General features: G+C 36.8%; 1 protein-coding gene across 2 annotated transcripts; it reads right to left on the bottom strand.

The window, feature by feature from the left end:
* Positions 1-370: 370 nt before the first annotated feature.
* spi1b (Spi-1 proto-oncogene b) lies at positions 371-7,724 on the bottom strand. Of its 2 annotated transcripts, XM_053617135.1 has the most exons (6): positions 7,387-7,724; positions 6,589-6,663; positions 6,403-6,487; positions 5,014-5,210; positions 2,323-2,491; positions 371-1,036 (listed from the first exon to the last, which is right to left on the bottom strand). In XM_053617135.1, the coding sequence occupies exons 1-6, from the start codon at positions 7,426-7,428 to the stop codon at positions 723-725; spliced, it is 882 nt and encodes a 293-aa protein (XP_053473110.1). In that variant the 5' UTR covers positions 7,429-7,724; the 3' UTR covers positions 371-722. The 2 variants fall into 2 exon arrangements, with proteins under 2 accessions (XP_053473110.1, XP_053473111.1); XM_053617136.1 differs by lacking the exon at positions 6,589-6,663.
* Between the last annotated feature and the right edge of the window lie 9,570 nt (positions 7,725-17,294).

Below are 17,294 nucleotides of genomic sequence, written 5' to 3'. Positions count from 1 at the left end.
CACAAAATACGAATCTATATACTCCCCTGTGGACTCGCCGATGAATAATGGACATTGTGAAACCAATTCCCTGCAAACAAGTGTAAAGATTTTGCAACCATTCTGATTTGACTTCTTTTACTGTTTTAAAAAGACTTAATCATATAAAAATGAATATAAATCTCTTAGCCCTTAAACAAGGGGTTGTTGAAAAAAGCACCCTTTATGGTAAAAACAGCGTCACCACATATGTGTTGGCTAGACGAGACAGCCGTATTTTCCGTACAGCGTGAGCCTGTGTCATTTGTTTTCACTTCTGCTTTTGTATTTTTGTGATCCCCCACCCCCACAAACCCTCCCCTTAATGATCAGTGAAGACGTTAACAACAGCTTCTACACAAGAGCTGCATGGTTTAATTTTTAAACTTGCTCACATTTGATCTGTTTAATGCATCAGAGCTTACTGTTGATAATATATTTTACACTTCTCTTCTGTTTAGAGAATAGAAAGTTTTTTTTTAATTGCACATGCAACTGAAATGGGAGTGTGAGCTCTGTGCTGGAAAGTTCATAGAGAAAGTTCAATGAATTAATGCAAAGGGAAATAATATTAAAAGGATCATAAAGGGCAAGCGAAAAGTCTAATGCTCCAAGTCCAATGAGTAGAGCTCTCTTTTCAACAGACCGACAAGTCTCCCTTGTCTATCTATTTCTTTTTTCTTCCTGTCGATCTGTCTGTCTCTTTACATGTACAACTTTCTTTCCAGGTGGCTCTTTCCCAGCACATCACCACTGAACTGGTACGTGAGCTTCTTCTTGACCTTTTTGACCTCCCCGGTCTTGCCGTAGTTTCTCAGTGCCCTGGCCATTTTCTGGTAGGTCATCTTCTTACGGTTGCCTTTCTGCACTCCCCAGCGGTGGGCCAGAACCTCTTTGTGTTTGGAGGAGAACTGGAAAGTTCCCTTTTCTTTGTCCACCCACCAGATGCTGTCCTTCATGTCCCCGTTTCGCAGAAGGTCCAGCAGGAACTGATACAGACGAATCTTTTTCTTGTTTCCTAGGCAAACAAAAAGACAAACATAAACACAAGAAAAATTGGTTGGCTCTGCTCTTTTTGCTGGGGGATGTTTGTGATTAAGGACTGTGACCTTTCCCAGAAAGTAGCTTGTTTTCTGTTGGCCTGGTTAAAGGGAAATGTAGGGGAAGATGAATAGGCTTTCAATTTGAAATGTATTTGCAGAAGTGACAACTTGGATTTGCTGCCTACTCCTTAGGGTTTTACACTGCAGATTTTGTAAGAATTCATACTTCATAATTCAGCACTTATTAAAAATGGTTATGGTCAAGGCAAGTTGTGGTATTACGGCTTCTAACTATTCCTCTAACTTGTGAAATTCGTTAGAAAAATTTGGTATGAAATGTTCAGCAGAAATGTACAGCAGAAATGTTCAATAAAAATGAAACTGGAAAAAAAAAAAACATTTCCACAAGATGCTAAAAAAAAAAAAAAAAAAAAAAAAATTGGTATGCCTTCAACTACTGTTCCTGTAGCAGGAGGGGGTGTGGTTTAGCCAGAGGGTGGTGTTTAGGGGGGGAACTACAGGTGTAATGACTAACATTTCACACCTGTTCCCTGTTTTAACTGTCTGTTACTTTGATCTGTTTCTTTCTCTCTTTTCCTGAGCGATGAGTAGACCAAAGTAGAAAGCGATGAGCGAGCTGGAAAGCAAGTTATTTGTGCTGAAAAGTTTTACATTGAGCAGGTTGGTGACTCAGGGGTCAGGATTGCTGCATCAAAGGTCCAAGGTAGCAGGTTTTATCCTGTCTGGAGTTTCACAGTTTAGGTTAGGTTAGGTTCTCCCCATGACTGTGTGGGTTTCTTTCAGGTTCTCCAGTTTTTTCCCAGCTTCCAAATATGAATGTGTGTGTGCATTTTGTTCTGCGATAGTCTGGTGCTCCATTCAAGTTGTATTCCTGCCTCACATCCAGTGTTCCTGGGATAGACTCCAGTTCCAACGCCACCCTCACTTGCATAAAGTGCTCACTGAAGATGACTGACTACTGTGCCATAGGAGCGAGCCTAAATAAAAACCTCACATGTGATCTTACCTCAAATCTGTGTTTCTGAGAGACATACTGCGACATAATTGTGATGTCATTAAATACAAGAATTCACCCTAATATCAGATGTGTTCTTAAGAAGGTACAGCAGGACTCAAAACTGTGCTATACAATTCCTACATTTTCTTCCTTTTGGAACATATGTGGCACCTCAGTCTGACTACCAAGTCTGGTCTCCTTTGACTGCACTGTATTGTATGGAAAAGATTTGAGGAACCTCACCATGTTCTACCCCAGTAGTAGAGCTGATGTGGTCCCTCATACACTCCTCATCGGACACCTCCAGGGGGGGACTGCGGCTGCCGGGGTCATCATCATCCGAGCTACGCAGGAGAGGTGAGGGCTGCACACTATGGGAGTAATACAGAGACGGTCGGGGCAAACAAGCCATCTGGAGGGGTGAAGACAGGATTTAGTTTTGTTGATTTCCATTATAAGAATAAGAAAATTCCTTTTTATTATTTGAATGTCCCAGGATGTTGGGGTTGGGAGATGCTAGCTTTAAAATTAATATCTTGATAACCAGAGCATCTTTGGACACAACTATACTACTGTTTAAAAATTTCCTCACAGTGATTTGTGACAGTGTTTGCGAAAAGAAAAAAAACCCCACACCTCTGTCAACAGGTGGCTGTGCTATATTATATCGAGATATCTTAAGAAGGCTAAATATCAAAAGGGGAAGTTTCTCTCGTACCTCTAAATACTCCTTATGAGGTATATTCATGCTATTCTTTTAATACAATACAATACCACACCATTCTGCCTGACTGTTACTACATCCATTTATAAATGGCAACGATCTCCACTGGACAAAGTTCAACAATGGAGTGGAAAAAAAAAAATAAAAATAACACAAATATTTCAAAATCCACTTTGTGTCAAGTTGGCTGAGCTGACCAGATCTTGGGAACACTCACATTGTCACATGTCGTTTCATGCGACCCATTAGAATGCACACTTCCACATGACTGGGAAAAGGTCACGTGTGTTAAAATGTACCCGTTTAACTAAAACACGTCTACAGAAATCATTCTGTACACAGTTCACACAGCTCATTGACACAAAGAGACACAAAGACACAAAGACACACTATATATTCTTATCAGCATCTAAACAGGACAGAAAATAGAGAAACCTGTGTGGGATCTAATGGTTTAAAACCAAGCCCAGAGCTTTTGAGGGGAGGGCTGCAGCTGCCTAGCTAGGTCTAAATAACTTTGTATTTTAAGTAAGCTGTGGCTTGAACTGCAAGTCACACTTATATGTTTCATCCAATGATAATGATGTACTTAGGCCAGAGAGCTGTTTGGCATATTCTTAAAAAAAGAAATAGGGGAGGAAAAAAACAACCCTATGTAATATAATTAATTTCACGTAAATAGACACACAAATTCACAGTCACACCAGGAACCATATTTTCAAATACAACACCAACACATCAGATAAGACTAACAGAAGGAGGTTATTTTCAGACTAAGTGTAACAGTTCATGCTTCTGGGACTTTGTGTGTCGGTGGCCATGTGTGTTACAGGAGGCAGTAAATCAACCTGCCATTCTTTTTCCTCCTGCAAGTCCACATCTCTACAAGAGGGGAAAAAAGCTTTCTTTTCTATAGCTTGTACTGTGGTTAGTATCTGAGAACAGGAGCCCACCCATATATAGAGGATCTAATCACAGTCACGCTCTAACTTGCTTCCCATTCTGAGCTATAGATCATTTTCAGCCTTTGTTTCTCTGTGCGTTGCTCATTTTGCACTCCGTGTGGTTCATATATTCCGTTTGGTGGGCACATACTATGAAAATACACATTTTTATAATTTTACAGTACTGTGCAAAAGTATTGTTATTATTTTTTAATTATTGTTTATTAAATCATTATTAGATTTTTTTTAACTGACTAACCAAATTTTTTATAAAACTGCATGACTGTAAGAGAATACAGAGGATACGAGTTTGTTTTCTTCCCCCTATTGTACATTTATGTAAACTTACATATTTCCTTTCATTAGTTTTAAAGCAGTTTTGCTTTGCAGATTTTTTTATTTTTTTTTACTTGAGCCTAAGGCATTTTCACAACATTCATAGATTTCCATATTCTCAGACTGTAAATCATTTATGAATAATTTCTGAATAGTATTAATTGTAGATGAAATCGAACACTAAATTCAATAAAAATAATAGAAATTGTGCAAAAGGCATGCCTGATTGAATACAATCGTGATTGTAAATCCATGTCGCTCAGCTCATGATTGTGTGTGTGTGTGTGTGTGTGTGTGTGTGTTTGTGTGTTTGTGTGTATGAGTTGGTGAGTTCTGTGCGTTCATGTGCGTACACTTGCTTTTGTTGTCCGAGCACATCTGTGTATGTGTGTCACAACTTGATGTGGTGGTGTTTGTGTAAGTGGGGAGGGGGGGTGTAATGGCGGTTGGTTAGCATGCAGCACTGTTGCTGTGGTGAAAGTGGTGAGGACGGGCCAGGATAAGGGTAAGTTGAGAAACAGCTTGGGTGCAGATGTACTTGCCGTTCTCCGTAACAGCAAAAACAACTGAACAAATGAACCAGTTTGGTAACACTACAATTTCAGCAAGTGCAGCAGGTTGTCCAAATGCAAACTGGATTCACCAGACACCATATTGGACTTTTGGACTCTAATCCAAACAGTCTAGGAAATTCTAATGCAAAAAAAGTTCCCCATTAAATTATGTGAATTTAATGGAAAGCGTACGCTTCATTCATTCAATCTCAGGATCTTTAAGCACCAATGTAAAGATCTGATCCTTTACCATGTTTATCAGAGGATCTTTGTAGTCATATTGTTCTGGTTTTTGTGGTGAGATCTTGTTTTCTGTCCTTTCCTTTTTATTGTCAGTAGTTTAGCAGTAAATTAGCTGTGATTTGTGTACCCTCACCTGTGGAGTAGGCAGTGCCAGATGGTGTCCAGCCAGACTGGGATCCAGAAAATGGCTAGGTTCTACATCAGTAAAGCGATGCACACTGGAAGGATGAACCTGCTGAACCACACTCTGGAGCTCCGTGAAGTGGCTCTCTGTCAAATTCTCAAAGTCCCCAGGGTGGACATGGTGTGCATTGTACTCCCAAGTATGATCTAGACAAAAGAGGCCAGTTGAAGGGTAAACAGATGCTATGATAACATGTATAAGGCATGAATAATGCTGTTACCATTAGACATAAAAAACATTTGGTTATTTGGTTGACCATTTTAGACTTGTATTGTACTGTGTCCGATTTGGAAGATAGTTTGTAGTTTTCTTTGTTGTTTTTTTTTTGTGTGCTAAAACCACCAGGACTATTTGCGTCATGCTGTTTCCTGTTCACACCACTGTTTCCTTCAGCAGTTTTTAATACTATAAACCCTTCAAAACGTCCAGCGTTTCATTTTTCTGGTTTGGTATTTTCCACAATTGGAATGTAGTCCTGTTTATAAATCTTTTTTTTTTTTTTAATTTTTGTTTTCATTTTTGTTTTCAATCTATGGATCCAATACAGTATGAAATAGACAAAGACAGACCTTCAATAGTACAGTAAAATGATCACCAAGGGGCAAAAAGACAAAGATCTAATAAGCAAATTAATGAAAACCTTTTCAAATGTTTGTCTTAAATGGTTGTATGAAACTTGTTGCTGTTGTTTTGCTTATGTTATTCTGTAATTAGTATTCCTTTGACACTTCCTGATCACTTTTCTTTTTACATCACACCAAGTCACATGGATCTCAGAAAAGAAATGCAAAACACCAGAGTACACAATGGTCAGACCAAAATCCTGTATATAGGAACCCAAATGAGACACATCCATGTCTATATTATCATATCTTCTCTATACTATATACACATCATAAATTAGTCTGTCAAATTATCTGACATAAATTTGTGGGGCTAGTTTAGATTCTTCTTGGTGGCAGACCCTTGGGGATATTTGTCGTTCTACGTCTGTAGTTTTCTTGCCTGTCAAAATAATGCATCTGTTTCCTGCTTTGGTGTCGGGTCACTTGCCTGGTTCCACTCGCTAGCTCTCCTAAACCCCCCCACACAAATGAATTCCCAGCAGCTATGGGTGTGATTTTAAACCGTTAGCTCGACCACGTTGGTGTTAAAATGGGTCTCTAAGCGTGTCAAACGAACAAGCTATTTTGGTACGGTTTCAGTTTAAAATATATATATATATATATATATACATCTTGAAATATTTCCAAAGACATGCATTTGTTTTCAGTCTGCCCCAGCATAGTGCAATGAATCCATAATGATGAATTGATGTAAATGCAAATAGCATCTCACCATTCTGGCCGTCTCCATCGATGATGTATTGATATTCCATCTGTTGTCGATAGATTTCAGGATCATAGATCATATCTTCCGTTGACTGTAAGCAGAAGTCGAGCAATGTGAGTAAAATACAGGAATAAGCCCAGAGTTTTATACAAAAAAAAAAAAAAAAATGAATGCAGTATGAGAAAATCTCACATCTCTATTTACAAGTGCCCAGTAATCTTTAAATTCAGATGGTGCCTGTGACATCCAGCCAGTCCAGGTTTTTTTCTATTACACATAGAAATATTTTAGTATTTGATAATGTTCATATTTGAAAGCAAGTTAATGCTTAGGTTAGAATTTGGTTGTAAATTTAGAGGTTATTTTGAATAGCTAATCATGCTTTATGTTATATATATACATTCAATTTGCTCATAATCACTTGTCATGTTTATCGTTGTAGAGGTGAAATTTAAATAATTCTATAAGCCAGTTGGAGAATATGCTGGAAAGAAAACAACAATAAGCAGTTCAATCTTTAAGCAGATCTGAATAATAATAATAATAATAATAATAATAATAATAATAATAATAATAATACATAATTTAAATAATACATACGTTTATGTATAATATAATATGTGTAAATTAAACACTGACTAATATAATGTGTACCTTATGAACAGAACTACACTTTGGCCACGACTCACCATCAGCCTTACTGACTCTCACTTATTTATGTTTTTAATGACAAAGAGTGACTGAAAAATACTAAATACAAACTGGTAATATTATTTTAGAGAATTGGTGGATTTCTGGTCAACTGTTCATCACTAACAAGGAAGCTATTACAGTAGTATGACTGACATGTTGACACATCCGATATTATCAGGAACTCGCTTTATTATTGACTCTTCTATGACTCCAAAGTGTTGGTTTTACCGAGTTTTACATTAAGCTAACATGGCATTACTCACACACACACACACACGGAAGATGTAGAATACTTACAGGCGGGATGATGTACCCCTCCATTCTGTATGAAGACAACATGGAGTCTTTTCTGCTTCACGCACTCTAGCTCGATGCGCTTTCTCAATTGCTTTCAAAACAGCCCCTGAGCCATTGCACAACTCTAAATTTCCTCTTACTAAATGAAACTAAAGAGTCCGCGCACACACCTTACCCACTGGGGGCCACACAGCTCCCAGGGCCCCTAAAAAAAAAGCCAAATACAGATACAATGCAAGTGTTAGCCTAACAGCGACCGTGGCAAAACGACAGAGGTTTCTGTTTGTTACTTCTTTATTTTTGGTATGTGTGAGTGTGTATCCTGCTGGTTCCTGATTTTAGAGTGATGTCAGGTGGGGATTATAACTACTCAGTTAGAACAGACACATTGTGTCACCTCCCCCAATAGCCAATCAGAGACAGTTCAGCTGATGTTGTCCACCTCCAGGCCTTCCATTCTACAAACTTAACGTAGGATGAAGGAATAATTGGTGCCACTTTAGATGACTTAGGGGGTCTTCTAATTTTCTATTTTGCAAGCTATTCCCAAAAGTAACCCTACCCTTGAGTCGTATATTCTTCTGCAAATCAGATCGTGCTTCATAATTCAGTTCATCATTTTTATGCATGATTTGGGCTTTGGAGATGACACATTGAAAGTAAAAGAAATGTCAAAATTAATGAGAAACAGTTTTGTGTTTTTGAAATAAAAGTACTTGATTTGACTTATCAAAGCCTCTTCTTTTTGCAGATATCAGAAATAGATAAGGTAGTGTGTGAGACGTTATCTTGCAACAGTTTTAATCTCTTACTGCAGTTCCACCAAGACAAGCAGGGAGAATAGATAACATCATCATGCGACAGAAAACTCTCCATTTAAACAATACCAGTGATGCTGGCAGTTATTATGCAATTGAAATCATGCTCAGAGAAGATGTTAGATTATGATATATTATATGCTGCATAATGATAGTTGTTTTTTTTTTGTTTTTTTTTTTTAATTATTATTATTATTACAGGGCAAAGCATTATCTTTAGAGCAGGGTATTTTTAAGGCCTTATTTTTTTTTTTACTGTTAATCCTACTATCCTGTAAAATATTATTATAAATAATTTTATATATTAGAACTGTGTCATTTTTTTTCCCATGCATCTTCAGTAACAGTTTTATCTTAGTCAAAGTTGTGGAGCCTTTCCTGGTAATGCTAGGTGTGAGGCAGGAATACATCCGGAATGGGATTCATATCAGGGCAACATGGAAACATATTCATACACACATTCAAGCCTCAGGGAAATTCTTAGTGTAGTCAGACCTCCTGAGAGCTGAGAGGACGCCACAGAACCATGAAGAAACCAACGTGGACATGGGGTGAATATGAAAAACACAACTCAGGAGCTGTGAGGCAGCAATGCTACCCAAATTTAAAATATATATATATATATATATATATATATATATATATATATATATATATATATATATATATATATATATTGTAATGCATTTAATTTATGTTATTATTAACACTTTTTCCTCTTTGTTCCTTTGCTAATGCTGAGGAAAACTGTTATACAATATATTTGTCTCTGAACCAATATGTAGACCCAAACACCTGTCCACCCGTCCGCATTCACATTTAGGCATGGAATTTATCACTTCTGTTAGGCTGAGTCACGTTATCCAGCTGGCAAGTATTACAAGTACAGACTGATTTATGAATCCATATTTATATACATACATGTATACACTTTAAACACAGGTTTGTATTATTATGTAGCCTATTTAGATATAAATAAAGTTATTTCAAAAACCTGTGAAATGTAATGAAAAAAAAATCGCAACACTAATTCAAAATCCTGTCAGAAATCCTTCCAGGTTAGCACAGGCAAGCTAACTGATTACTGCTAGCAGTGAAGATCATTAACAACTATGTATATAATTTAAAAATCCTGTCAGACATCCAGCCAGGTTATCACAGGCTAGCTAACTGAATACTGCTACCAGTGAAGATTATTAATAATGAGTATAATTTTAAAATCCTGACAGAAATCCAATAAGGTTAACAGGCTAGATAACTGATGACTGCTAGCAGAGGAGAATGAGTAATGAGTATAATTTGCAAATCCTGTCAGAAATCCAACCAGGTCAGCACCAGTTAGCTAACTCAGAATTGGTAGCAGTGAGGAGTATTAACATAATGTGTATACTTAATAAAATCCTGTCAGAAATCCTGTCAAGTTAGCTCACGTTAGCTTGCTGGCTTTGTTTTCAGTGAAGATTATTAATATTTATAAACATGACCAGGTCATCACCTGATCTCAAGGAAATCCAAGTTTGAACCCTATCCTGGATTGTGTTACAGGCCAAATACAGTTACATACACAAACATATGAGCTTTTTTTTATTTTTATAATGCAATAGAAAATAAAGAAAAGTGATGTCACATTGTTGCCTTATTACACTGAAATTGTATGAAAATACTGTGTATTCAAATCCCGGTTCTAGTTCAAACTTCTGTCATTGTTTCAGTGCTAAACGCAGAGCATAAGATCATCTGAAATGTGATTCCCAGGATTGGGGAATTTACCAAAGACAAATAATTACGATATAACCCAGCTTCACGGACTGCAGTACAATGATACTGATATTCCTCCGAGTGTTTTCATTCAATCTTCTAAAATACCAAGTAAAGCTATTTTAATGGAAATGACTAAACTGCAGTTGGCTTTGGTATTACCCTGTATTTTAAAAGCAGAATAAGCATGCCTGTCATATTTTTAAAATATTCAGAATATGTTCAGTGCTGTAAAGATACAATTGAGTACTTTATGGTAAATTCTAGGTGACAAGAAGACTAATGCGAATGTGTCTTCCAGAAAGAAAATGAATTACAATGGATTATACTTGACTATTAATCTAATTTAATGGTGTGTTTTTATATTGTTTATATAACGATGACATGAATTACATGCAATGCATCATTTAGCAATGTAATCTCATGATCATTTCATTTCAAAGATCATATAATGATGCAGTTTGATTTTGTTTCATTTCAAATAGATGGAGTTGTAAGAAATGGTACAAACACCAACAACGCACCTATCTCTAACCTTTGTATCCTTTCATATGACTTCTTGTGAATTGTTACAGATCTGTAAGTGTGAGTTGTTTTTTCATGTGATTTCACTGAGAGGAGATGGAGTTTTCTCTTCAAACATTTTGACCTGATCAGGGAATTTCCATGGCTCTGAAATGTTAGTTTGGCTTACGAGGATGTGACTGGCATCAATCAACCTAGCTGTGTAGCTCTGATCATTTTAAAGTAAGGTATTGAAGATACACTGTTATTATCGTTAGTTTGGCTCTATCCTGGCCCTTCTAACCTTTCTGAATTGTTTTAATAGTAATATTATTCATTCAGGAAATCATAGATTCATTCATCTTGAGTAACCGCTTTATCCTGGTCAGCGTTGTGGTGGATCTGGAGTGTCAGGAACACTATAAGGCAGGGATAAACAATGAATTCACAAACAGATAAAGGTTTGCTGTAGATTTGTAAATAATGAAACCATTATGTTGAAACAGGCAGTGCTGTCTTCTGAAATGGAAGATGACAGGCAAACCAGACATTCAAAAACTGAAGTTACTTCTCTACTTTCCATTCTATTCGAGGAAATATGAGGTGTTTCCCAATTAAGAGTCTGACTAAATGAACTGGATGAACTTGGCTGGCAGAAAAGCTTTAGAGGAAAAAATGTGCTATATATTTTCCTTCCCTCTCTTTTGTATCTCTCTCAGTGTGTGTGTGTGTGTGTGTGTGTGTGTGTGTGTGTGTGTGTCTGAGATAATGTTGTATCTTTGTATCTTTCAGTTTTGCATACTAAAAGTATGTCTCAGCAGCTGAACCCACATTATGAGCCAAGCAAATTATGATGAGTGGTGTAAAAACTTTGAATGCTAAGCAACATAGAGCCACAAATACCAGGAATGCTGATGAATTTTAAGAAACTTAGTTTTTCCTTTTTAAATTGCAAGTTTACACTGTAACATATAACATATGGCAAGAATGTTCTTGAAGGAGTTAGTGGAACAATATACAGCCAAGTGCAAAAGTTTGGGTTATGAGTTGGGGGCAGGGAGGTCAAAAATATCTCTGTTGTAACATGTTAACTACAAAGCATAGAATTTGAAGATGTGGGTGTATACTGCAGTTCAAAGCTCAATTCAGAATTAACATAAAAATGTTCTAAAAATTTGTTTTATCATGACCCTCTCAGTCCCAGATATGAACCATGTTAGAAAGAATGTGTAGGAGATAGGAGTCAGCATTTTCGAAGTGACACACTTCACTTCAATGTCATGTTTGTTATTTGAGATAACGGACAAACATAAGCTATGCACGGTAAATGTCTTGCTATAATTTTCACTGATTAAATATAGTCTTAATTTTGTTGCATGGGGTAGCAAACTTTTGTACTGAACCATCTTCTTATAAGTGCATGAGAGACAAGCTTTGACATAGCACCATTCACACACTCATTCACCCCTAAGCTGGATAATAATTAATTAATCATTTATATAATATATAATATATAATAATTGGGACTTCCATGTTTTATTTATTTATCTTTTTTTTTTCTTTTCTTTTTTTTCCAAGTGACCCCTGAATAAGAAAGCTGTTACTACAAACAACATTCACACACGGGCATAAAAAAATCCAACATTTATAACATAACATGAAACAATAAAAAATGGAACAATCAACAAACTGAAACATTATATATAGTTTTAGTGTTTCATAGTCAAATGCACTTCTTAGTCAGAGGTCTATATAAGAAGATTTAGTATGGTTTATGCACATAGAGTCACACGTAAGTCTTCAAAACAACATGATTTCTATGTGATATATACAAATAGAGGCAATATGTTTTCATTGTTGTTATTTTTTTTTCTATATTTTTCAGTGTGGGAAGTGAACTATTTACCAGATAATGAATCATCTGTGTTTCTTTTTAACTTGGAATGTACTCAAACAAGTGTTAATTATTTGACTTGTTATTGTATTGACTTTGTACCACCACAAATCCAGCTGCTGTAACTACAGGCTGTAGGAGCCACAGCTGCCTGCATATCTTGACTGAATCTGATGACATTTACTATTTTTCTGGTGTATTAATACACACTGTACATTTAACAGCCACTTCAGCATCTATTTCCCCCCTGTTATTTTTGGACAGCCGCATAAATTACAGGTTTTACATATATATAGGGGTGGTTTGCCAGCAGCATTGTAGACCAGTGATCTTCGGGAAGGTAATAAGTGGTCATTTCTGGTCATTTCTTGCTATTAGGTTTTGAGCTATGCTCTTTTTTACCCCTTTCCCTTGACAAGTAGAAGTTTCATTAGCATATACTGGACAAGGCGTTATTATCCTATGTTTAGTGCCAAGCTTCCTACACAGCCTTTCCTCATCAGCTTGCAGGCATGTTGTGTGGCTCTTGCTTCATGGTCCCTGTTAGATGGCAGGAATGGCGCAATCATGGGGAGGCTGCATGCATCTTGCTTAAATGTGTATAGTCCTGACCACTGCATGTTAGGCCATTACATCCACGCTGCTTGCTTGTACTTGTGGCAACCTATTAAAACAAAAGCAAAACTAGCTTAATTCAGCTACAGGTCTGAGATGTTGATTTTAGCACTAAACAAACTCACTATGGGTATTTGAATGAATGCTAATTTTACATGCCAATTCCTATTTGTGTGTAAATTAAGTGTGTGAATTATTCTATGTCCAACATTTATTGTATAAGTATAAAGATCAACTCTGAAGTGGTGTAAATTCTTGTAACAAAGCCAAACAATGCTTAAACAAACATTTGATTCTACATATGTGGTCATTAATAATCGGAATAGTAAACACTATCATTGGAATGAATGACTGTGAATCATAGCTGTAGTTTGGTGGTTCTTAACCATAGATTTTGATGGGGCAGGACATATCAAAATATGTCCTAAAGGAAGTCAAGAGGCTATCACGCTTGTCTTATACTATAAGCTAATATCTAGTGGATTACGAGTAACCCTGTAATAGTCAACAACATGCTCTACAGCCATCCACTATACAGTCTAGCAGCTCGTTTTTGTTCAGCTCTTTTCAATACAGCAGGTGCGATTGCCAAAGAGCCAATACATTAACCAGGATTGCCAAGTTTCAGCTAAACTACATCTGAAAAACCACACAAAATGCCTGAAACTAGCCCAAATGATTTGGCCATCGGAAAAAGAAGACATTTTTCTCAGCCGTTGAATAGAAAACAATGTCACTGTGGTGCACATGCATTTCTGACCCGTTCCATAATTCCCCTTTTCCTTTCCCAGTCTCTACAATAGAAAGGGTTCCTTACATTACAGACACACTGTCTGCACTTACACTTAGATTACATTAGATTAACATTTTGGAATGGTTGATATACATGCTGTTCCACCTGCCCCTGTGGACAAGCCTCCACTGTGTCTGTGAACCACCAGGGATCCATAAAGCATAGCCAGGGAGTGTGTGATTTTGTGTATTTATTTACAGTTATTATTTATTTGTGGACTTAATGTATTCTGTCAGTGGAAAGTTCGGGACTAGAAAAATCTGTGGCTTTAAAAAAATAGACAAAAATTGCTGTACATATTTAAATAATGTTCATGAAATAAATCTGTACTGAATGGGTCAATGGAATTTGTTTTACCGTTAAAGGGGTTACAAAGAGTTTGAGAGCCCCTACTTTAAATTATTCAGCCCCTCCTTATGCCCCTGCTGAAGAGACATATGATTAGGAGTGTAGGCTGAATATGGACGGTACAGGGAGACGGTGTGATGCATAAACTTTGTAATGGGGAATGTAAGGGAAAGATAGGATCATGTAGGACGTTAGCTAGAAGGGAAGTAGAATTTCAGTTACTTCATTATTATGATTTCAGGTAAACATCAAGGCCACACAGGCTTAGAATTGAAGCCTGCACATAGAGCAGGCTTCAATGTGTATGTGGAAAAAAAAAACGAGAGAAAAAAGAGAAAGAATCGAGAGAACTTTCACTTCTCCGTTTGAATGAACAGCTAAATAAAGACTCAGAGATATTTTTTTTTCTTTTCTAGCCAAAATGTTGTGTCCTTTTACAGACATGGACATGGACTTGTGTCTTTCACAGATACATTCAACTTCTATTTTAGCCAACAGATCACATTTACTCAGATATATTACAGGAATGCATATGGAAATGTTGATTTCTTCAAATTTTGAGGTTAAAACATACAAATCTTCGAGTAGAGAACTGTGGTACGTCCATGTGCTACAAAAAGAGCAGGATATTATGTGATTCTCATTATTGCCATCAGTTTTACATTTGTGGCTCTCTGAGGTCTTGCATGTCTGTCTTTAATACTACCATAAAACAGCAAACTCACATGAAGATCCACAGAAATAAAGCAGAGGTATCGGGCAGAAAAGCAGAAGTTGGGGCGGAGGGGAGGGGGAGCTGGGCCCTCTCTTTCAGGTTCACTTCTTGTTAGTCTGTAAGTGAATGATTGTGAGAGCGTTTGCATTGTAGCTTGGCCTGTGAAGCAATTGTGAAGCACACAAACAAACTGTGTTAAAGCCTCAGAAAATATCTTTCATTTTGTACATGATCTTGCAGGTTTACACATTGTTTACAGAAAATGATACGCTAGTGCAAAGCGTTTTAGGATTTCTGTACACATTCTAAAACAATATGATTCAGTTTATTTAAAGTACTGGAGTGCTTTCATCTTTACTGCTGTTCTTTGCTCTGTCCTGTTTGGTCTCCATGCAGCAAATACCCAGTGTTGAATTAACATCTAGAGTGTTGAATTAACATTGTTAATTCAGTGTTCATTAGTGTCCAATTGGACAGGAATAAGCACTGTTGGTGTTAATTCAACATTGTGGCTTTTGCTATGTAGGAGTGAATGACATCTGATAAAGATAAAATAGCTACAATCGTGTGAAAAATAAGTACACCTCATGGAAATTGTTGGCTTTTATTTATTTATTTATTTATTTTTATGTATTTGGATAAGCAAACATTCGATCCTCTTTGAAACAGTGCCTATTAATGAAGTTGATATACTTGAACAAAACCCCAAGGAAAATGAGCTTTTTCAATCATTTATTCAACAGAAATATCAATAGATGTGATATTCTTATGTGGAAAAAGTACACCCTTGGCCTCAGAAGCTAGTATTACCCCCTTTAGCAGAAATAACTTTTTGTACGCATTTTGCATAATTGTCCACCAGGCTTGCTGGAATTTTTGACCACTGTTCCATGCAATATTCTTTCAGATGCGAAATGTTTGAGGGTTTTCTTGCATGTACTACCATTTCAAATCCCCCCACAACATTTCAATGGGATTCCAATCCGAGATTTGACTAGGCCATTCCATAACCCTCCATTTCTTCTTTTTGAGCCATTCCTTGGTGGATTTGCTAGTGTGTTTGGATCATTATCCTGTTGAAAGGGCCATTTTTAGTTCAACTTCAACTTTCAGAGAGATGGCCTTACATTATCTTCAAGCACTCTTTGATATGATGCAGAATTCATAGTGGAATCAGTGAATGCAAGCTGTCCAGTCCCTGAGGCAGCGAAGCAACCCCAAAACCATAACATTTCCACCACCATGCTTCACAGTTGGTATGAGGTGCTTCTCCTAAAAAACTGTCTTTAGTCTGCGCCAAACATCTCTGCTGTTACTGTGGTCAAACAACTCTATCTTTGATTCGTCTGTCCAGAGCACATTATTCCAAAAGGCCTGGTCTTTGCCTATATGCTCATTGGCAAATTGTAGTCTTGCAAAGGCCTTTTCCTGGCAAGCTTCCCATACAGGTCAAATTTATGCAATCTCTTTCTGATTGTAGAAGCATGCACTTTGACATCAACAGTTGAAAGACTTACTAGCAGATCCTGTGATGAAATTTTGGGGTTCTTGGAGACTTTTTTCTTTGCATCAGACATTCTGCTCTTGGGCTGAATTTGCTGGGACGGCCAGTCCAGGACAAATTGGCAGTCATTTGAAATCTGCGCCATTTGTAGATGATTTTCCTTACAGTGGAATGGTGTATTTAAAATAATTTGGAGATCTTTTAAAATCCCTTGCCAGACTCATAGGTGTCCACAACCTTTTTTCTGAAGGCCTTACAGAACTCTTTAGATCTTGGCATGATGACACCACACACCTCAATAGCAAAGGGAACACCAGACACTAGATATGAGAGGAGTATAAATAAGACTGGTTCCACCTGCACTCCCTGAGCAGGTTCTAATCACTGGCACCATATCTAGAACACCTGATTCTAATTTTATGGATTTGAAGGTGTGATAAATGGAGGGGTGTACTTACTTTTTCCATGTGACTAACCTGTTTTTTTGTTCATTTCAGCTGTGAAAATTACTACAAAATGTCAATTTTATGTGTCATTTGATAGAGTGTATCCACTTCATTAATATGCACTGTTTCAAAGAGGGTCAAATGTTTACTTGTCCAAATATGTAAAAAAAAAAAAAAAAAAAAAAAACACAAAAACAACAACAACAAAAAAACAACAATTTCCATGGAGTGTACTTATTTTTTCACATGACTGTAATGTCTGCTTTTATGTTAAATAACAGCACATTTTTAATCTGTTTATTATTAGCCTTAGATTATGTCCCTATGAGCTGAAACAATAACATATTACAATGAGCGCATTAATATAAACCTGTGGTTTGATTTACAGAGCTGCTGTGATAGAAAATTAATCAACACATTCTGCCTCAACAGATCTGAAAATTCAACAGTGCTGTGATATAAATAGTTGTTGTTGTTGTTTTTTTTTTACTAGACCATGTCATTTAAAGGTTT

This window comes from Ictalurus furcatus, chromosome 27, assembly GCF_023375685.1.
Source record: "Ictalurus furcatus strain D&B chromosome 27, Billie_1.0, whole genome shotgun sequence".
NCBI lineage: Eukaryota > Metazoa > Chordata > Actinopteri > Siluriformes > Ictaluridae > Ictalurus > Ictalurus furcatus.
The sequence above is the reverse complement of the archived record's forward strand: the minus strand, read 5'-3'. Positions and strand labels throughout refer to the sequence as shown.

Bases quoted from the DNA above. Each gene is read 5' to 3' on its own strand.
- spi1b (XM_053617135.1), bottom strand. From the start codon at position 7,428: ATGTTGTCTTCATACAGAATGGAGGGGTACATCATCCCGCCT. The intron at 6,664-7,386 runs GTAAGTATTCTA...TATGTGTAATAG, and splicing joins AGGGGTACATCATCCCGCCT to AAAAAAACCTGGACTGGCTG. The intron at 6,488-6,588 runs GTGAGATTTTCT...TTCTGCTTACAG, and splicing joins GGGCACTTGTAAATAGAGAT to TCAACGGAAGATATGATCTA.